A 23,595-nucleotide genomic window follows, 5' to 3' on the forward strand; every position below is an offset into this window, starting at 1 on the left:
CGGGGAAGCATGGAGAGGTAAGCATAACATGTTTATGTTTACTAATATGGCACCAACATGTTAAGAATTTTGGAATGCTGCATAAACCTTTTAAAACAGCATGCTAACAGGGTTAACAAGCCAAACAGCAGCAGTATCTGTCAAGCTGCATGCAGTTTTTAACCCTCTCACGACCAATACTTTTTTGTGCCATAATCTAACGTTTTTATTGTGGGCAAAAGAAAATTTTTGACTGCTTTTTTGTTGTATAATAATAAAAAAAAATAATAATTCAGCAATCCTGGTGTTTTTTCCCCCTCCTTTTGTTTATGCTGTTCACTGAGTGGGAATATTTGTATTGTTATATTTTAATAGATCAGACAACTACACATTCTACCAAATATGTTTATTTTTTAATTTTTTTTACATACAGTGGTACCTTGGTTTAGGAGTAACTTGGTTTAAGAGCGTTTTGTTTACGAGCTCAGTTTTTCAAAATTGTGACTTGGTTTAAGAGCATTGCTTTGGTTTAAGAGCTCCCTGTACTGGGTGGGAGCGGGAGTGGTGGAGGGGCATGGTCTGCATAGCGGGGTCTACAGCCCTGTACTCTGACCCAGAAAGTCTCCCTCACCTTCCAAATCATGGCAGGTCCCTTAACGATTTATGCTCGTAATCCAAGGAACCACTGTATTTGTATTTGTATAATGAGATAGGTGAGGAATTAAACTTTTATTGAGGGGGTTATATATAAATTATGCCATTTTGTGTAATAGAGGACAACGATCAGCCGAGATGAATTATGTCTGTTGATGTCTTTCAACATGTTGAAAGACAAACAACTAAGATAACAACGATCTGCTGCAGCTGCACCGAGGAATAGTAGCGGCGGCAGCAGACTGCCACTATCTTCTACGGGCTGCCCGGACAATCTGGCGATCACCCGGGCCGCCCCGCAGCTCTTCTCAGCTCCCCCGACTCTTACCCACTTGCTGCTGACGCGTGTAATAGCGTTGGCAGCAAGCGGGGAACGAGAAGCAAGCCAGCGATGCCATCGCTCATTTGCTCCTCTACATCGCCCTGTGTAATAGGGGCTTTAGGGAGAATAATTTATCTGATGATCTAAGTTATTGACAGATGCTAAAGATGGTTGTAGATACTACCTAGTACGAAATTATGAAGGACCTCCACCAGATTCTTCACCTTTCATAATCAGGCCCTATCTACAAATCAATGAATAAAGCCCAAACTCTCTATGAGCCAAAACTGAAGGCCACTTTGTAGTTTTGAAGGCATCTATAGGGTCCCCAAGCTTGTGGCACTGATAAAATTCAAATAGATAAATGTACACAGTACAATGATGCAGTTTCAAATGTTTCTGTTTTAATATGAGTCTGTTACAGACCACAAATAAGAAAAAAATAAATAACAAGTATTGAAAAACAATATTATTGTTCCTTTATAAAATTATTCATTCATGTTCGTAGTTACAGTAAAAGCACCAGGAAACATTATCAGAAACACAGTTTTTATCTTATGTCACAAGACCCATTTTATCATACACTGATATTGCTTTTATTTAATTATTTACATTTTTTGGAAATCACACAGAAAATAAAACCTATGCTGTGTTTACACTATGCCAGGACATTACACTTAACATGTATAGCAAAGTGTTCTCAGTCTATTATATATGCCAACATGCCTATAGACTTGATGCTCAACTACACTTGTGAACTTCAAAAATAATGTACACTGTATATAGCATTTCTGGTAAATACCAAAAATGTTTAAAAAATATATATTTTGTTATATTGCATATACATTTAGGCTATGTTCCCACAATGTCTTTTTAGACGAAAGTTTTTTTTTATAATGCGACTATTAATTATGATCGTGATTATTATTTATGGCCACCATTATAAAATAGCCGTTATTTCACCTAAAAAGACGTAAAAACATAGCCTAAAAAATGAAACATCTGCAGATTTTGATTAAGAATTCTCATCCATTTGGTTTCTGCAGCGTGCATGTATAAAATATGGCAGTACAATCCAAGCTGCACAATGTCTTTCTATGTTCGTCATGCAAGTTTTTGGTGGCTCAGTCTGCAGCCTCTTTCTCTCTTCCTTGATGATATCAGATCAAATAAGATTTCAACTTACATTGGCATTCAGAGGAGGTGAAAGAAAACTGAAGATTTTGATAGAACAATAGCAGCATCAAATTGATGGAACCAACAGCAAATGTATTGTGTATTTCTAAAGTACATGTGGTGCAATTTAAAAAAAAAGTATGTCCAATGGTGTTCATAGCCTTAAGGCTACGTTCTCACAATGTAAAAATTAAGGCAAATAACGTCCATTGTCCGGTGCAGTGGGAGGGTACAGAGAATTTAATTAAATGGTATTCCAAGGACCTCGTTTTGTCTATAGCAGTTTTAAAATTCTAAATATTTATATTAACCATTAACATTTGTACCTATGTCTTGCCATTTGGAGCTTGCTGTTCAACTTTAAAATTTTTTGTCTGTATTTCAGCCATAGCTGCATGCACCTACATAGCGTGAATGATGGCATTGGATGTGCTGGCCATTTTCTTGTTTGTCTTTGTTATGTAGGTGGGAGTGATTGCTTCCATTTGGCTCATGAACTTCACCCGTCCAAACTCAAGAGTGATTTAAGCAGATGCTGCATGCCCAGTTGTAGAACTAATATTAGCCCAGAAGAGGCCAGTGTAGGCTGACTGTATTCTGTATGCGAGGTCACCTTAATGTGGTGGTACACACTAATTGATTAAATGGTATGCTAAGAACTTTATTTTTTCCCCTATTTTTTTCTATTGCAGTTTTGCAATTTTTAATGTCTATATTACCATCTGTCTTGACATGTGCAGCTTGCTGTTGCACCTTTCTTTTTTTTTGACATGTCAAAAGATTTTCTGAAATAAAATTTATACACTTTAAACAGTAATAGATCATTTTCTGACAGCAAATTCATGTTAAATGTTTACTAGGCAGTACTGCAGTATATTTCCTACATCTAAGCCAATGATTTTGTCTATCATTATGATTATATTATAGACTCCAGCTTAATTAAAGATATAGAAAATGTATTATTTGAAAAATTATTTATCAGGTTTAAGTAAAAAAAAATTAAAATCATTAGATAGGTTATATGCATAGCATGGCACCTGTACAGCTGTGCCTACACAACTAAGTATAGAGCCATACAGATTCCATGAGCTGTTGCACAGAATGTGTTTGGCTATGTTTAACTGTGTGTGTGTGTGTGTGTACAGTCATGGCCAAAAGTTTTGAGAATGACACAAATATTATATTTTCACATGATCTGCTTGCCCTCTGGTTTTTATGTGTGTTTGTCAGATGTTTTTATCACATACAGAAATATAATTGCAATCATATTATGAGTAACAAAAGCTTATATTGACAGTCAGAATGAGTTAATGCAGCAAGTCAATATTTGCAGTGTTGACCCTTCTTCTTCAGGACCTCTGCAGTTCTCCCTGGCATGCTCTAAATCAACTTCTGGACCAAATCCTGACTGATAGCAGTCCATTCTTGCACAATCAATGCTTGCATTTTGTCAGAATTTGTTGGTTTTTGTTTGTCTACCCGTCTCTTAATGATTGACCACAAGTTCTCAATGGGATTAAGATCTGGGGAGTTTCCAGGCCATGGATCCAAAATCTCAATGTTTTGTTCCCTGAGCTATTTAGTTATCACCTTTGCTTTATGGCAAGGTGCTTCATCATGCTGGAAAAAGCATTGCTGATCGCCAAACTGCTCTTGGACGGTTGGGAGAAGTTGCTCTTGGAGGACATTCTGGTACCGTTCTTTATCCATTGCTGTGTTTTTAGGCAAGACTGTTAGAGAGCCGATTCCCTTGGCTGAGAAGCAACACCACACATGAATGGTTTCAGGATGCTTTACAGTTGGCATGAGACAAAACTGGTGGTAGCGATCACCTCATCTTCTCCGAATCAGCTGTTTTCCAGATGTCCCAATCAGAAAGGGGATTCATCAGTCCTCAGCAGTCCACTCCCTGTACCTTTTGCAGAATATCAGTCTGTCCTTGATGTTTTTTCTGGAGAGAAGTGGCTTCTTTGCTGCCCTCCTTGAGACCAGGCCTTGCTCCAAGAGTCTCCGCCTCAAAGTACGTGCAGATGCACTTACACCTGCCTGCTGTCATTCCTGAGCAAGCTCTACACTGCTGGTAGCCCCATCCCGCAGCTGAAACACTTTAAAGAGATGGTCCTGGCGCTTGCTGGTCTTTCGTGGGTGCCTTTCTTTTTGGCAACAATGGAACCTCTCTCCTTGAAGTTCTTGATGATGCGATAGATAGTTGACTGAGGTGTAATCTTTCTAGCTGCGATACTCTTCTCTGTTAGGCTATTTTTGTGCATTGCAATGGTGACTGCACGTTTCTTTAGAGATAACTATGGTTAACAGAAGAGAAACAATGATGCCAAGTAGGGATGGTCCGAACCGAGTTCGGTTCGAGTTCGTACAAACTCGAACTCTCGGTAATGATTACGGCTGTCTGCCCGCTCCGTGCAGCGTGCGGATCAAGCAGGAGGACTGCCTGGAAAAGTGGGATACAGCCATAGCCATAGGCTGTATCCCACTTTTCCAGGCGGTCCTCCCGCTGTATCCGGCCGTTCCACAGGGCGGGCAGACAACGGGAATCTGATGCCGAGCATTCGGGTTCATACGAACCCGAACCTCGGAGGGTTCGGACCATCCCTAATGCCAAGCACTAGCCTCCTTTTAAAGTGTCCAGTGGGGTCATTCTCACTTAATCATGACAGATTGATCTCCATCCCTGTCCTCATCAAAACCCACACCTGTGTTAATGGAGCAATCACTGAAACAATGTTAGCTGGTCCTTTTAAGGCAGGGCTGCAGTGATGTTGAAATGTGTTTTAGGGGATAAGGTTCATTTTCTAGGCAAATATTGACTTTGCAAGTAATTGCTATTAAGCTAGTCACTCTTTATAACATTCTGAAGTATATGCAAATTGCCATTTTAAAAACTAAAGCAGTAGACTTTGTAAAAATTTATATTTGTATCATTCTCAAAACTTTTGGCCATGACTGTATGTGTGTATGGAGATGTTGCACCCTAGAGGCAAGACCTGTACATAAGGGGGAACATTTATGAATGCTGCACCACTAATATACGCCAGGGAGAAGGTGCAGATTCGCCCCTTCTTTCTGGTATACGTCAGCCGTATCCCCCTCTTGCTCGATCAGCAGGCAGGGGGGAGCAGCAAGGCGGGGAGAAGGTGTGGCCGCCTCCTGCACCTAATTTACTATAATTTACACCCGCTCGCAGGCATAAATCATGGCAGTAGTCTACACCTGCTCAGGAGCAGGTGTAGATTTTTGCACCCGCCGTTCAGCAGGCGAAGGTCAGGCCTGAATCCAAAGGAGCAGTTTGGGGCAGGGCCTAATTTAAGACCGGCATACGAGTACGCTGGTCTTCATAAATGTCCCCCATGGAATCCAATAAAGAATGCTGTGATTTTTTTCCCCCCTACTGTAAGATTTATATGCAATCTGACAAAATACTTTTTCTTTGAGCCTTTGTATAAAATTAGAGACACTCAACTAAAGTTTAGGGCTCACACAATTTTTTTGCCACAATAAACTAGTTTGTGTGAATTATCCCTACACATCAATAATGTATAACAAAATCAATCAAAGTTTCCTCTTTGGTCAATAAGTCATTTAATCTTTCACATTAAATTATATTTATCATTGTTTCTATGGCTGACGAGATCTTCTTTGGTTGGCAATAGGTTGCCTATTACGTCTAGAAGTTAAAGAACTAAATACTGGATAAGGTACAATGCGTGAAGACGTGTCTCTTTGTTCATTTTCCTGCATACTACGTCGAATCTCACTGAGAGTTCCACCTGGGTTATTAAGCAAACGTTGGAAGAAGCTTTCTCTTGTAACTGGTTTCTCCTGGCAACGAAATGTTAATGCAACACCAACCTGGGATTTCATTTCTCTAGAAAACCCATCTGAAGTACCATCAAAACACCTACCAATAGCTATTTCTTTGGCTAACTTTGGATTTTGATCTGTGACTGTGTAAATTCCATAGTTATGTCCAAGGGGATCAACTGGAGCCAACATATTAAATGCCCCAGTATCATTTCCAAAAGCCAGTGGTGGATGGCGTCTGAAGTAGTCTTCCAAAAGCCTGTTTACCTCAACAACACGACAACTACCTTGAGGAGTCACTGTTACTAAAGTGCGATCTAGTAAATCTTGATCATAAAGCTTTCCACTACACTTGAATTCCAGACATGCTGCTGAACTGCCTTCTGCTGACATATCCCTAACACTTCGAGTGTCCCTCAATCCATAGAGCTGACCGATAGTCTCTGTATGCATTCCCCCAACATTTCGTGATCGGATCATATATTCCTGTTGACCCTGTATCCGAACCTTTAAATAGCAGGCCCGAAACTCTTGTGGATTTGGCCACCAAGACAGATAACTACCAATCCATGAGGTCAAGTCTGTTTCAGTAAAAGGGACAACATTGTATTCATACTTGTCTTCCTCTACCCTAAAAAATCGAAAATGATTATCAGAGAATGGAGCTTCTTCACATGCTCGCAAGTTTCTGTAAGCATATATTGGACCACTTGTCTCTTCAAAATTATTTGGGTTTGGCTTGGCAATATTGAATCTGAAAGCTGTCTTTTTACCAGCAGAGTCTTCATGATCACTTCGTTGATAGTTAAGTTTTGATAAATAAGGCTGGGACACTCCTATTACATTAGGGTTTAGTTTAGGGGAAGAAGGGACGGCTTCTAGCTCTTCACCACCCATTGTTGCAGTGACATATGCAGAGTAGGCATCTGACTGTTGAGCATCACAAAAAGCCGGAAGACAAGCTCCATTCCTTCCAGTTATTACACTATCAAATCTACCCCAAGCTCTAGGGTTTGATGAGAATCCCGGCATAGGTTCTAGATTTATAAGAGTCACCACAACTCCTTCTACCTGTTCACTAGGTATAAACTTCTCATTCATGTAGGCACGTACCTTTACAAAACATCTCCTAAATTCTGGCACATCCAAGTTAAAAAGTCTTCTCTCTCTTATTTCTAACTGCCCTATTAGAAACGATCGTTCCTCTCTCTTCTTCCTCTTACCCTCTTCTGCCATATGAAAAGTACTTTCTTCCTCCCATAGTCCAGTGTGTGGGTTTAAAGACCAGAGTTTCATCTCCTTTAGATGTTGAGGCATCTTTATCTGTTCTTTATTCAGCCGCACCTCAATTTTCCCAGTTTGAAGCACTGAATTTGTTTCTTTCTCCCGGAAGTCCACAGCAAACATTCCATAAGTCCTGAGTGGAGAGAGATCTCCATTTCTGTTGACAAAATTAAGATCACTTGATGCAGCAGATACAGTGCTGATGTTTCTGGGGTCTAAAAAAGTTAAACTGGCCTTCACTGTTCCACTGTATGATTCTCCATTGATCCTAGTAAAAGAGTTTGGGGGTATTACTAATTCAGCAATTGGATCTTCCCTAAGAACTTCTCCAAGGGGAATTATATTTGTCACTGAAGGTTCAAGATTAACTGGATTTTTTTTCCTCATTATTTTTATATCCTGGAAAATGGTATTTCCTTTTGGATCTAAAGGAATGACTTTCATAGCGTCCACAAATTTATCATGAGAATCTACAAATGTAACTACCAATCTCTTTGTTCCAACTGGTACTTCCAAGGTAAACTCTCCTTTGTAACCTGTAAAGCCAATGTTTTCTCCATTCATAAAAATTTGACCAAACTGAAGAGGTGCCCCTGTGTCATATGCAGTCACCCGACCTCGCACCAAAAACTTATGCTGTATGCATTTGGCACATCCACACTCTAGAACAACCATAACTGGGAGAGTATATCCTGGACACTTAACTTCTTTCAGTTTCATTCGCTTGACTCCACAACAATAATCTACTCTATCTCTACACTGAAGGTCAGAACTCAGATGACCAGCACACTGGGAATTTGAACACTTGCCTACATTGTAAAAATAAGAGCCAGTTTTAGTTTGTAGACAGTCAGTTGGTAGCTTGATAAGATGTTCATGAGGGGACTTGTTACAGTTGGATTCACCTTTACCTAAAATAAAAACAAATACAATAAAAAAATAGAAAACTATAAAAAAAAACAAAAAAAACAAGATCTTATGGTATTTTTGGTGTATTACCTATGACTGTTATATAGGCTATGGAAGACTTGATAACCCCCAGTCCATTACTGGTTTTGCATTGGTATGTACCAGCCTGTGCTTTTTGAATATTTAGCAAAATTAGGCTTTTGTCATATTTAATTTTGGTTTTGTCCACTAATGTACCATTGTGATACCTGTAAATGAAATAAATGAAGTGAAATATGGCAAACCTATGAAGAGAAACTCAACATATTTTTAAGCAGTATAAGTACACACTACAAACTATTTTGTTAATATATAGCTACCATAGATAATGGTGCACCTTTCTTATTCTCATCAATACACCCTCTCATAACCATGTGGACCACAAATATGTATCTTCCAAAATCTGCAAACCCACCTAACTGTGGATACATCTACTTACAATTCAGCTTACTGCCTGCTATAGGAAGATTCAATTAATTTTACAAAATTAATTGATGACATGTATGATAATTCTTTCTCTTTTAAAATATAAAAAACTGCAGAACAGTATGCGTGGTATAAAACTACTGAACATTATATACTCACCCATCCTGGTTTACTGCAGCACCTGTACCATTGTTTCTGGTCCCCTCTTTCTCCTGCTTTCTTGGATGTAAAATTACTTCCCACTTACCCAGTCAGTGACTGAGGTGAGACACTGCTGTCACAGATTGGCTGATCGGCAGTTCCTGTGATGATGTCACAAAAAATCAGGAGATAGAAACCAGTGGGGGACCGGGAGCACAGGTAACGCAAGTCTAGTGGACCAGCATGGTATTATCTTTACACATCTAGATCCCCCGCCACCACCACCACCCAGATGCTGTCCTGCAATATTTTTTAGTTTCCGCTTCTTCCCAGACAACTTTTTTTTTAACTAGGGCCCTTGCTTGTTCTTTGCATATCTTTTTTTTTTGTGCCTTATTTATCACCCAAGCTCCTCCTCCCATTTCCTTTTACCCAACTCAACCGGTGCTTCTTCCTTCAGATCTGTGTAGATAATTGCAACTAAATTGTTTCGTTTCTCAACTTCCCAGTCAAATTCTTTGCATATCTTTTCTCCAGCGTGGGGAGAAGTATTCCATGGTGGCTGGTACAGCTGCCAAGCGAATTCCTTGCAAAAGCCCATTTCTAATTAAAGGAATACTCCAGTATAAGAATATTCCATTTAAATAAAACCCCAAGATATATAACTTACTAATATAATGTTATCACTAATAGTCCTGTCTTCAGCTGCTTTTCTATGCTGACCACTGACCCCTTCACCACTGACAGGAAATGGAAAATAGAAGGACAAAATTTGTAGTGTCCTCAGCTCCTCCCTTTCTCCTGTGACAACGTATCATCCTCTGCTGACACAGGAGGCCTGTGTAGATCTTTCCTTTGAGCTCCACCTCCACTCCTGAGTGGTGTCAACACCTCTGACCAGCTTCTTCAGCCTACATGACTATCCCCCGTCATATACACAGATATATCTTTATTGGGACATTAAGGATGTGTTCACACTGTTAGGTTTTTACTTGCAATTACTGAAGCCAAAGCCAGAAACAGATTATAAATGGGGGACAGGTCATAAGGAAAGATCGAGGCTCTTTTCAAATTCATTCCTGGCTTAGCTATTATTAATTGCAATTAAAAACCTAAGTGTGTGAATATACCGTGTTCACACGTACAGGATCCGCAGCAGATTTTATGGAACAGATTTAATGCTGTATTCAGTTAATTAGTTACATTGATATCCGCACCATCAAATCTGCTGCGGATCCTGTACTGCAAATTGCAGTAAAATAGTACCATTTTTGCTACGACTCTTTCATAATCGCAGAAAAAATGTGTGAATTCACTTAAGTTCTGTTATTTGTGGAAAAATAGCGGGAAAACTGCAACAAAAATGCAAGACTACATCATTTCATTGCAGTATATACTGTGATGCAGCAAGCCGAAGTGTGAAAGAGAGGGAGAGGGTGAGGAGAGGATGATGATAGTAATAGTTGTGTAACGCCCGGAGTAGTGGATCCACTGGACCGGCACCAGCGATGACACAAACCTCACCAGGGAGCGGATTCTAAGGGGCCGCTGGTTTTCACCAGAGCCCGCCGCAAGGCGGGATGGACTTGCTGCGGCAGGCGACCCCCAGGTCGCTACCCCTGGCTTGGTTGCTGGTGTCGGCAGGCGAGGCGTGGCAGGAGATGGCACAGGCAATAGTCTGCAGATGAGAGAGCACGTGACAGGCTGGACACGGGAACAGGTGGAGTGACAGGGGAACAGGACTCAGGAACAGGGACTTGGGACCAGGTAACGGACAGGACACAGGAACAACCGGGAGCTGGGCCAAACGCTATGGGAAGCATGTAGAGGCTCCAACACAGGGAACAAGGCAAGCTGGGATTTATAGGGGAGTGATTAGGTGCAACTACCAATTAGGAGCGCACTGCCCCTTTAAATCTGAGACAGCCGGCGCGCGCGCGCCCTAGGAGGCGGGGACGCGCGCGCCGGCCGGCACAGCGGGAGACAGGAGCGTGGAGAGGTGAGGCGCCCCCCGGGGCCGAGGTGATAGCAGCGCCGGGTCCCCGACTATGGACACCGGCTGCTGCATGGGGCAGGAAGCGGTCGCGGCGGCGGCCCGGAACGCGGGACGCCGCCGCGGCTGTGACAAGTTGTAAGCAGGGCTGTGGAGTCGGAGTTGGAGTCGTGGAGTCGGAGTCAGAGCTAGTTTTGGCTGGAGTTGGAGTCGGAGCTAGTTTTGGCTGCAGTCAGAGTCGGAGATGGAGTTGGAAAAAGATGTACCGACTCCGACTCAGCTTTAAAAAAATCTTTGTAGAATTGAATTTTGATAGGAATTTTATTTATGAAGTTTTGCTCATGAATATTTATTATGAGCAACATTCTAATAGGACTCTGGCCCTATTACATAAGGGTGGTCGGGGGAAAGTTGTTGATCACTATTTGGCAGTTTGTTTCTGAGCTGGAAGAGTCCATTGTGTGGGGGGGAGATCTGTGCTGTTCTCTTCCTGGATGCTGGATGACTGTATATGAGCAGCAGTGTAATATGGAGATATCCTGTGCAATATGTGTAAAGGAGTAGGAGAAGACATAAGTAGCGTAGTAGTAACCTCTGTCCTCAGTGTGGTGTTTTCTCTCTGGGAGAAGATTGTGTGTTCAGTGTTCTATGGCTGCAGCTGTGTGTATGTGTGTGCGTGATATGGCTTCAGTAGGCTGTGTGTGTATGCTATAGCCGCAGCAGGCTGTGTGTGTGTGTGTGTGTGTGCTATTGTCAGGGTTGATATTGATTATTGATTATAGATTATGATTATAGAGAAACATTTCAATTTGTTTTGTCTTAATAGTTAATTCAGATATGCTTCAACTCCAGACAGCTCGAGACAGCTCATGCTAAAACCGCAAGACCAGACCTCCAGAACTTCCTCTTTCTGGATGACAAAAAGAATCTTGACAGCTTGCCAATTGCTATATACCATATCAATGCAATAATATAACCATCCGTTGCGCACTTTTATATACTATTTATATCTGAAAATCAGGTTATCCAATCATGCTATACCAAATAGATACATGTGACTATGTAACCACTCCTGTGTTCCGCGATTATAAAATGAAACATTTTTAATAAAGAGGAAGTTGGTGTGTGCACACATCCGTGGTATCTGGTTGTTCTGCGTCTAAGCTTCTAAAGTGGGCTATCCGCTGTACCACCTGTAAGCTAATTAGGACAGAGACAGTTAATTGATGCAAGGTGACTAAAAATAGACTCTATGGCTGCAGCAGGCTGTGTGTGTGTGTGTGTGCTATGGCTGCAGCAGGCTGTGTGTGTGTGCTATGACTGCAGCAGGCCTTGTGTGTGTGTGTGTGTGTGTGTGTGTGTGTGTGTGCTATAACTGCAGCAGGCTGTGTGTATGTGTGCTATGGCTGCAGCAAGCTGTGTGTGTGCACCATAGCTGCAGCAGGCTGTGTGTATGTGTGCTATGGCCACAGCAAGCCGAATGTGTGCGTGTGTATGTGTGTGTGGTGTGTGTTATGGCTGCAGCAAGCTATGTGTGTGTGTGCTATGGTTGCAGCAGGCTGTGTGTATGTGTGTGTGTATGTTATGGCTGCAGCAGGCTGTGTGTGTGTGTGTGTGTGTGTGTGCTATAGCTGCAGCAGGCTATGTGTGTGTGTGTATGCTATGGCTGCAGCAGGCTGTGTGTGTGTGTGTATGCTATGGCTGCAGCAGGCTGTGTGTGTGTGTGTGTGTGTGCTATTGCATGCCCCCACAGTGACCTTCTATATCACTGTGTGACCCCTCTCTATATCACTATGTGTGACCCCACTCTATATCACTATGTGTGACCCCCTGTATATCACTATGGCTGACCTCTATATTACAGGTATCTGGCATTGTTAGCAGTGTTTTCTTAAGTATGGTGAATATTTAGTTAGAAACAGAAGATTGTCAGCAGGAAAAGACCACCTGCTCCATCTAGTCTTGTGAGTAGTTCAGGACATGAATGCTACTTTATATACAGTATTCCTTTATTCACTCAGAAGTCGCCCCAGGATCATGTAGGACATTAGGGAGAAGCTGCTGAGCCAGTGTGATAAATAACTCCCCTGCTGTCTGACTGGCCATTTATGAAGGACCAGGAGTCGGAGTCTGAGTCAGGAGTTGGAGTCGGTCCTGATAAAATTCAGGAGTCGGAGTTGGAGTCGGTCCTGATAAAATTCAGGAGTCGGAGTTGGAGTAGAAGCTGCGGCTTACTGACTCCACAGTCCTGGTTGTAAGGCCTGTAGGTGGCTAGGCCTCTCCTGTGTGTAGCTATGAGCTCTGGAATGAGGGGATGCACTGAGGGCTGTAGAAAGAGAGTGCTGTACCTGCAGGATGGCTGGGCCTTGTGGTGCATCACAGCCTTACTCATAGACTTGTCACGGTCTGAGGTGGGTACAAGGGCTTCCACAGAAACAGGTTACTCTCTTGCGCTTTCCTGTCTTTTTCTTCTGTGGGCTGCTGTAGAGGTTTTCAGGGGGCTTCACCCGTGTGCCAACACAAACATTACTGTCTGGCAATATGGCCCTTGATGGTGTGGTGCACGTGACCAGACAACAGGGAGACAAGGAGGGAGGCGGTGTAACAATAACTCCTTTACTGATTAACTTGCAGGCTCTTGTACAGTCCAGTTGCTTACAATTGTTAAGAGTGGCAGCCTTGAATGGGTAACTGTGCTTCATCTGGTGGGTTGTGGAGACAGTCTGCCTCAGACCTTAGCCAGTCACTATGTGGGACACTGGTGGGCACTGTGATCCTCTTCCCCTATAGTGCTTGAATCTTTCCCTCCATCAGCTAGGGAGCTTTCTGCCTAGTATCTAGGCTGGGCCGTAGGCCACAATTTGCAGGTCCTAGAAGTATTCAAAGGTCCTTGTTCGACCTCCATTTTGAATCCCGGAAAGAGATGGTACAGAGGCCTAAGTTACCTCTGCTACCCAGTATATTCAAGTCCACTTCCTTAGGGTATCCTGTCCTTAGGATTCCCACTAACAGTAGAGAAATACCTTATGTTTCTCTCTCACTTACAGCTTTATGTTATGAACATACCAGCTGGAAAGTGGGGAGGCGTCTAGACTGTCTGACAGGCATGCTGTCAGAGTACAGAGACGCCGGTCCAATCAGAGCTGATGCTGCCCCCTTACTCCCTCCCTGCTCTGATTTAAACAGGTGGAGGCTTCCATGCCTCGCCCATGATCAAGTCTTTTGGCTGGCTGACCTGGCCTTGATTGGCCTGCTCACAAAACAGCAACCAGATGAGATAGGCACTGTATAGCCGAAAGCAATAGAGTGCTGAGCCGGAATCAGCGCCATTACGGGTCAGAAACCAGGGATCGCCCCTCCACGATTGCGTCCCGGGGGGGGGGGGGGGGGCATCCAACCACTAGACACCAGGGAATTGGATGCAGTTAGTATTCACATGCAGCTGTCAACTTTGACAGCTGCATCTGAATACCTAATTAGCGGGCACGGCGATCGAACCATGCCCGCTAATAGCCATGGTCCTGGGCTACAAGCGGCACCCGGGACCGTAGCGGTTCTGAGCCACGCGGCTCCGCTCTGAACTCCCCTAGTGACGCCAGGACGTACAGGTATGCCCTGGGTCGTCTAGGGGTTAATGTTCTAAATAAAATTACAAGATTTTAATCTCACAGGAGCTGGATTGCATCTTCCATTTATTTGCACGCTTTAAAAATAGTTATAATCTGTTAGTCACTTAGATCATATTTTTATTATTGTTAGCATAATATATTGTTTTCATGCAGCAGTCTATGCCAAGTTCATCTAGAACAAATAAGGCATCACATGTTCACTTTAAATCACCAGTATACATCAAGATACTTTCCAAATGTTATAGCAATAATAGCGGGACTTTTAACATACTCCTGACTGCTGGAGAAAGCAGAGGAAGGCTCAGGGCTCTGACGCCACATCGTAGGAGAACAGGCTCTGAATAGACAAAGGTGACTATACTTTTATTTTTTATTTATCTTGCACAGCGGGGGCCTATACAATTGTATATAGGAAATGCTGCAGGGGCAAGGGGGAAGATACTGCAGGGGGAACTATTCTATATGGGGGATGCCGTGAAGGGGGTGCTATACTATGTGGGGGATCCTCGGGGGGGGGGGGGGTAGGGCTATACTTTATGGGTGATACTGTAGAGGGGGCAGTACTTTGAGGTTATGGGGGATGCTGTAGAGGGGAGGCTATACTATATGAGGGGTGCTGTGCAGGAGGGGCTATACTATATGGGCGATGCTGTAAAGTGGGCTATACTATATGGGGATGCTGTGCAAAGAGGGCTATACTATATGTGGGATAATGTGCAGGTGGGGGATGCTGTGCAGGAGGGGCTATACTATATGGGGGATGCTGCAGGGGGCTATACTATATGGAGGATGCTTTGCAAGGGGGGTTATACTATATGGAGGATGCTGTGTAGGGGGGCTATATTATATGGGGTATGCTGTGCAGGTTGGTGTATACTCTGTGGGGGATGCTGTGCAGGGGGGCTATACTGTATGGGGATGCCATAGAGGGGGCTATACTATATGGGAAATGCTATAAGGGGCTATACTATATGGAGGATGCTGTGCAGGGGGCTAAACTATATGGAGGATGCTGTGCATGGGAGTGTATACTGTGTAAGGGATGCTGTGCAGGGGGTTATACCGTATGCAGTATGCTATAGATGGGGGCAGCACACTGATTGTCTGACTGCCGGAAGATGCCGGGAGCCCCCAAAGCAAGCCGTAGCGGGCACCCAGTATAGTATGTTCCCAGGCCGCGGGGGTTAATGGCACTGAGTTTGACATGCTCACAGCAGGATTATAATGTCATGAGTATGTCAGCCCATTGAAGTAAATGGGCAAGTATCCGCAGCGGGTTCGCAGCAAAAAAATCCGCTGAGGATAGGTTACATGTGAACCTAGCCTTCAAGAGGTTTTCCAAGGTTAAAAACAGGGCTGCTTTCTAAAAACAGCATCTCTATTAACCCTTAGACGACCCTGGACGTAAGGTTACGTCATGGAAGTCTGTCCCCAGACGACCCATGACGTAACCTTACGTCCTGGGTGTTTTTCCCGCTATGAAGCGCGCTCCGGAGCGGAGCGCGCTTCATAGCAGGTGGGGGCCGGCTGCAAACAGCAGCCGGGACCTCACCGGTAATGACACGCTGCAGCGATCGCGCTGCCGCGTGTCATTAACCCCTTAAACGCCGCGATCGCGGCGCGACCGCGGCGTTTAAGTGTAAGTGACAGGGGGAGTCCCCTGTCACTTACCGATCGGGACCCCCGCAGTGTGACTGTGGGGGTCCCGATCGGTAAAACGGACTGCCGGAGGTCTCTTACCTGCCTCCATGCGGTCCGATCGGCGATCTGCTACACTGAGCCTGCACAGGCAGGCTCAATGAGCAGAGCGCCGATAACACTGATCAATGCTATGTCTATGGCATAGCATTCATCAGTGTAGCAATCAAAGTAATGTATGTACAAGTCCCCCAAAGGGACTTCAAAAGTGTAAAAAAAAAAAAAGTTCAAAACACTATTACACTACCCCAAAGCCCCTCCCCCAATAAAAGTCTAAATCACCCCCCTTTCCCATTATATAAATAAAACATATAAAAATGAATAAATAGATAAACATATAATATACCGTAGCGTGCGTAATTGTCCGATCTATTAAAATATAACAAGCGTCATTGCGACCGGTAAACGGCGTACACGAAAAGAGGGGAAAAAGTGCGCAGATTACCAATTTTATGTTACATTATATATTAAAAAAATCAATAAAAAGTGATCAAAACGTCCGATCTTCACAAATATGGTATTAATAAAAACTAGAGATCATGGCGGAAAAAATTACACCCCATACAGCCCCGTAGGTGAAAAAATAAAACCGTTATAAGCGTCACAATAGGCCCATTTTATTAATATTTAATTGCCAAAAAAAAGGATTTCATAAAAAAATACATATATAACATTAGAGAATCTGTGTAACCTGCATATGGTTGTGTTCGGGCTGACCTATAGAATAATAGTGTCACGTCGCTGTTACCATATAGTGCATTACGTAGACACAGGAACCCCCCAAACGTTACCATATTGCATTCTTATTTACGATTTCACCTATTTATATCTTCATAAATAATATATTTGGAATTCCATCATACATGTTATGGTAAAATGAATGACGCCATTACACAGTACAACTATTCCTGAAAAAAACAAGCACTTACATGGCTTGTAGATAGAAAACTGAGAGTGCTAGAGCTCTTAGAAGGGGAGGAGGGAAAAACGGAAACACTAAGATCAAAATTTGCGCGGTCCACTGGGTCATTTTGGGCCTGGTCCTCAAAGGGTTAAAGTGAATGGACCTGAAATATAATACCACACATAACCTGAGGGAAAGGGTGGTGCTGTTTTTGCAAGAAAGTGACTGTGCTTTTTCTAATCCTGGATAATCCCTTTAAGTTTTATTACTTGTATGATGCTTCCTTTACTTTGTATTGTTTGTACATTTATCTTTGACAGTCCTGCCCTAACAATTGACATAATTTCAATAACAGTTACAGTTTTTATGCTATGTGCCTTATCTGTGCAATTCCCATTACAACTTACCAGTAATACTTAGATGGAACTGGATTTCCAATAGCTTCACAGCACAATGTCACCTTGTGTCCTTCTCTACGAATTTTGGAGTATGGGTGCAGTACAATGTATGGTTTTTCTGAAAATGTGCAAATATAAATACGGAGTAAAAGAAGAAAACATTAGATTTGGCCCAGCCCTGCCCTGTTTCTAAACTAATCATCTTCCCTTACGACTTGCAGGTCGTGCTTTCATCTGTATGCCATTATGTGATGTACAGTACTCTGGTTGGGTTTCTATAAAACTGGATTACACATAAATTAATCATCTGCATTTAAACTACACATTACACTGGGAACAGTGAACTTGTCCCAACCGTTTAAAGAGGTACCCTGGAAAGAAAAGTTTTACAATTAACTTATGTCAGAAAGTTATGCAGAGTTGTATTTTTTTTTAAATAAACTCAAGTCTTCCAGTACTTATCAGCTGCTATATGTCTTGCAGCAAGTGGTGCATTCTGACACAGTGCTCTCTGCTACCACCTCTGTCCATGACAGGAACTGTCCAGAACAGTAGCAAACCCCCCTTGGAAACCTCTTTTGCTCTGGACAGTTCCTGACATGAACATAAGTGGCAGTAGAGAGCACTGTGTCAGACTGGAGGGCATACAGCAGCTGATAAGTACTTAAAGGCTTGAGTTTTTTCCAAATAGAAGTAACTTAGACATTTTTGTTTCTTGAGTACCTAAAGGAAGAGCAAGATAATCTGGGTGGCCATGTGGCTGGGAAAACAACCCTATGTAAAGTAATACTTAATTAATTAATTCTCATCCTAGAAACTAACTGAACATTGGTGCACAATTAGCTAAACTTGCAGGATAGTTGTACAATCATTGCACACATGGATAGGAAGCCAATTTTGACTGTAGGTACATAACTGTAAACATACTTTTTACATTTTTAACCCAGTATAGTTTAGCATATCATATTATTAAAAAAAATCCATATCCATATCCTACCTAATCTTTTTAAAACAGCCTTAAAATAAGAAATATTGGGCTTAGTTTTCCAGCTTTGTAAATTTCCAGTAGAAAATCCATCCATCGTCACTGTGATATTTCTGTACACTTCTTTGCAGACACCTTTCAAGGTGAACATCCCATACTGATCGGTTGTGCCATAGATCTTGCCATTCAAGAAAACACTGGCATTGGGCTGGACATATCCATGTGTACCTTGAACTTTACTCACCAAGGTATGATTGGCACATATGCAATCATGGCATGATGATTCTGAGTTATTAAAAAGAGGCAAAAAGGAATTAGTTTTCTATTTTTATGTAATACACATTATACAACACAGCAACAAAACAGGTTAAGGGTACGTTCACACTTACCAGATCCGCAGCAGATTTCATTTAAATAACTGAACACAGCATCAAATCTGCACCATCAAATCTGCTGCGGATCCTGTAGGTGTGAACGCACCGCCGGCGGGTGCGCTCACATGTACAGGATCTGCAGCAGATCTGCAGCAGATTTGATGGCGCAGATTTAAATTTGCAGCAGATCTGCAGCAGATTTGATGGCCCAGAATTGATTTGCTTTGAATCTGCAGCTTCAACTCGGCGCCATCAAATCTGCTGCAGATCTGCTGCAGATCCTGTACGTGTGAACGCACCCTAAATAGGTACTCCAGGCAAAGGTCAGGTCCGGCATAAGTAGGTGGCAATATAATAAAGAAGCTAAACCTATCTGTCCCTGTGCTCACATATTGTCACCGCTCCCAGTCACCCACTAGGCTCCTCAAAGTCTTAAGTTCCTGTTTCGTCATGGCCGCATATTTTTCGCGTCCGGACATTTACGTGTAAAACTCCGGCCAGGATTTACGCAAGTTGCGGCCGGCTACGTACGGTCCGCGAACTTACGCCCGTAAGCTACGTACGCTTCCCGAGCAGCGTACGTAGCGATCTGACAGCGGTTAAGGCCACCTGTTGAAGTGTGGGGAGTATTAGAGTAACTACCCTGGTGAGGGCTTGGTTTGTAACCAAGGGGGTCCCAGTTCTCTAGTGAGCTAAGTGTTGGCATTATGTCAGAGGTTCCTTACATTTAAGTGTCCATGAGACCTGTAACCACTTAGTTTATTGTATCTCTTCATGAGCTGTAACTGCAAAGCCTTTTAGCCACTGTTTAATCAAATGTTATCTGTTTAACTGCAACAACATTGCCATCTTCTGGAGTAGTCCTGCTTTCACCCTGTTTACAAGCTCATACTTTGTAGGCTGCACACTCTGTATATACAGACAATGTGCAACAGAACGGATTATTGGAATTTCCAGCATCATGTATCGTTTATGATGCAGAGAACTCTGAAACAGTTTAGGGCTGCGTTCACACTACGTATATTTCAATCAGTATTGCAACCAAAACCAGGAGTGGAAAACACAGAAAGGATCTGTTCACACAATCTTGAAATTGAGTGGATGGCCGCCATATAACAGTAAATAACGGCCATTATTTCAATATAACAGCCGTTCTAAAATAACAGCAAATATTTGCCATTAAATGGCGGCCATCCACTCAATTTCAACATTGTGTGAACAGAGCCTTTCTGTGTTTTTAATCCACTCCTGGTTTTGGTTGCAATACTGACTGAAATATACTGACTGAAATATACATATACTGACTGAAATATACGTAGTGTGAACACAGCCTAAATCTTTGCTGTACTGTACTGATACAGCCCCGGAACAATACCATGACTATATAGTGGTACAAAGTGGGGCACTATTATTATGTTGAAAGATTATTTGATATTGCCTCTAATTTTGAACTAAACTTTGCACAAAATTGATTCAGAAATTCCCCATATCAAACCAAGAGACCCCCTTCCCATACAGGACCACAATGAAATGATAAAGTACTGCAATTACTTCAGTAACACAATGAAACTGCAATGTGTGAACACAGCCTAGATGTTATGCAACAGATTTGGGCAGGAAATGGGCAGGGTGGGGGACTTTGATTAACAGCTGAGGAAAAGCATTGCATTCTGGAACCTGTAGTACTGAGCAACTGCTCAACCAGGAAGTACAGCCACAAAATACAGAACAAAGACCTCCAAAACGAATAGATTTTTGGTAGTTTTAAAACTGGGTTAGACGGATAAGTATATGCTTCTGTTTTATTTTTTTTTACCTCTACTTTGGGTTCCCCTTTAATAGGTTACACGTGTTTCAGTATCTGCCCATGTTTCAATCTGCTTCTATCTTCTAATTGTAATTTTTTTTTTAGTTTTTAGTGCATTATTATGTGGGTAAGCAATCTTGCTTGACCCATTTTTAACAGTATTTAGTGATATACTTTACAACAAGGCCCATGAATACAGGCACAATGAACATCTCCAGGTCCTATACTGTACATGGGACGAATGTGTAAGCAAGTTTTGTGATCTGTGTATTGGTGGTTCTACAGAAGGGGGAAGGCTGAGCTACTCTTGTTTTTCTGTCTACAGGCAGGGGCGTAGCTAAAGGCTGATGGGCCCTGGTGCAAAATTTTAGCTTGGGGCCCCCCCATCTCCCCCCGATCAGGCAAAGTCCTATCTAACGTTATATCCAATTACTCTAATGTGCCACCATGTTCTAATGCACTGCCACTGCCTCCACCTCATGTACTGCACTACTGCCCCCAATAATTAATGGACTGTATGTGTCATTGTCTAATCATTGTATTCCAATCTTTGACTCTACAGCTGAAAAACTACAACTCTCATCATGAACTGCCATTTGGAAACGATGGGGGTTGTAGTGCTGCAACCTGAAGAGCCACATGCTGGAAAACTACAACTCCCATTATAAACTGTCAGCAGGGCATGATGAAGTTTGAACTTCTGCAACCTGGAGAAGTCACCTGATATCACCTGCAGTCCTATGTAACACCACAGATAACAGTGATATCCCTCTGAGTAAAGATAATGTAGTAGTCATCTGCAGTCCTATGTAACACCACAGATAACGCAGTGATATCTCTGAGTACAGATAATGTAGTAGATGTCCCCTGCAGTCCTATGTAACACCACAGATAACACAGTGATATCTCTGAGTACAGATAATGTAGATGCAGCATAAGCTGGAGCTCAACGCGGTAAAGATACGGTCATAGGACATAGCTTGGGCCGCCAAGGCAGATGTCTGGAGGAGGGGGCGCTGGTACTTGCTGTCATCTGATTAGGTAAGAGGCCCAATCAGATGACAGCATGTGCCAGCGGGCGCAGCGGGACAGATTAGCGCAGTGCTTCCCAACCTTTTCCACCTCGGGGCACCCCTACTAAATGATGTTCTACAAAATAAGAAAACCGTCATACAGTGACTCACCGGTGACGTCTTCTTTGATCTGAGGCGTCACTTTCCCTTTTCCTCTCCATCCGGCCCAGTCCTCCAAGATGATTCCTTCCAGATACGTTTCATCCCCTTAGAACCTGCGAGACAAACAATTTAGGCTTCGCACATTTCTAGCAACTTCCTTCCCTTCCTCCCTCCTGTAGGCTCCCATAGTAACCGCACTGTTTGGTGTAATGTGCAGTAAAGTGAGTAGGAATGTGGGATGCCCCCTGTATGTAGGATTCCCTGCTGTGCCCGCATGAGCTAATAATGCCCCCAGAGGTGCCCCCATACAATAATAATGCCCCCAGAGGTGCCCTCATGAGCTACTTATGCCCCCAGAGGTGCCCCCATGAACAAATAATGGCCCCAGAGGTGCCCTCATGGGCTAATAATGCCCCCAGAGGTGCCCTCATGAGCTAATAATGCCCCCAGAGGTGCCCCCATGGACTAATAATGCCCCCATGAACTAATAATGCCCCCAGAGGTGCCCCCATCAACTAATAATGCCCCCAGAGGTGCCCACATGAGCTAATAATGCCCCCAGAGGTGCCCCCATGTGCTAATAATGCCCCCAGAGGTGGCACCCATGAGCTAAAAATGCCCCCAGAGGTGCCCCCATGAACTAATAATGCCCCCATGAACTAATAATGCCTCCAGAGGTGCCCCCATGAACTAATAATGCCCCCAGAGTTGCCCCCTATGAACTAATAACGCCCCCAGAGGTGCCCCCATGAGCTAATAGTGCCTCCAGAGGTGCCCCCATGAACTAATAATGCCCCCAGAGGTGCCCCCATGAACTAATAATGCCTCCAGAGGTGCCCCCATGAACTAATAATGCCCCCAGAGGTGCCCCCATATACTAATAATGCCCCCAGAGGTGCCCCCATGAGCTAATAATGCCCCCAGAGTTGCCCCCATCAACTAATAATGCCCCCAGAGGTTCCCCCATGAGCTAATAATGCCCCCAGAGGTGCCCCCATGAGCTAATAATGCCCCCAGAGGTGGCCCCCATGAACTAATAACGCCCACAGAGTTGCCCCCATGAACTAATAATGCCCCCAGAGGTGCCCCCATACAATAATAATGCCCCCAGAGGTGCCCCCATATACTAATAATGCCCCCAGAGGTGCCCACATGAGCTAATAATGCCCCCAGAGGTGCCCCCATACAATAATAATGCCCCCAGAGGTGCCCCCATATACTAATAGTGCCCCCAGAGGTGCCCCCAAGAACTAATAATGCCCCCAGAGGTGCCCCCATACAATAATAATGCCCCCAGAGGTGCCCCCATACAATAATAATGCCCCCAGAGGTGCCCCCAAGAACTAATAATGCCCCCAGAGGTGCCCCCATACAATAATAATGCCCCCAGAGGTGCCCCCAAGAACTAATAATGCCCCCAGAGGTGCCCCCATACAATAATAATGCCCCCAGAGCTGCCCCCAAGAACTAATAATGCCCTCAGAGGTGCCCCCATATACTAATAATGCCCCCAGAGGTGCCACTAAAAAAACAAACATCCTACTCACCTAATCCGCGCTGTGTAGCTGCAGGCAGCAGCTCTTCCTCCTCCTCTTCGGGCTCCATCTTGCGAGCCGCAGGGACGGGACTTCCGGCAGACGTGATGACGTCACATCCTCACGCCTGCCGGAGAGGTCACCGCCCGGCCTCCCATAGGCTGCTGGTATGAAGTGCCGGCAGCCTATGGGAGAGAATACAGGAGGAGGACGCTGACAGGTCCTTCTCCTGTATTCTGATCGCTTTAATGTTCCGCCCACTCACTGTGCGGGCGGAACATCAAATCGATCTGTGCATCCTGAGAAGCTGCGCGGCCGCAGCTTCTCTGGATGCTCAAAAACAAGTGG

At 43.6% G+C, this 23,595-nt stretch overlaps 1 protein-coding gene across 1 annotated transcript in view; it reads right to left on the reverse strand.

Moving 5' to 3' along the window:
* Nucleotides 1–5,539: 5,539 nt before the first annotated feature.
* CILP2 (cartilage intermediate layer protein 2) overlaps nt 5,540–23,595 on the reverse strand; it is a 41,691-nt gene continuing 23,635 nt past the window's right edge. Inside the window, exons 5-8 of the mRNA XM_069964403.1 lie at nt 18,369–18,641; nt 17,381–17,489; nt 8,234–8,391; nt 5,540–8,145 (exon numbers count right to left, since the gene is read on the reverse strand). Coding sequence (XP_069820504.1) covers nt 5,765–8,145; nt 8,234–8,391; nt 17,381–17,489; nt 18,369–18,641 — 2,921 coding nt within the window. The 3' untranslated portion in view covers nt 5,540–5,764. The remainder of the gene's footprint in view (nt 8,146–8,233; nt 8,392–17,380; nt 17,490–18,368; nt 18,642–23,595) is intronic.

Source organism: Dendropsophus ebraccatus, chromosome 3 (assembly GCF_027789765.1).
Source record: "Dendropsophus ebraccatus isolate aDenEbr1 chromosome 3, aDenEbr1.pat, whole genome shotgun sequence".
Lineage (NCBI taxonomy): Eukaryota > Metazoa > Chordata > Amphibia > Anura > Hylidae > Dendropsophus > Dendropsophus ebraccatus.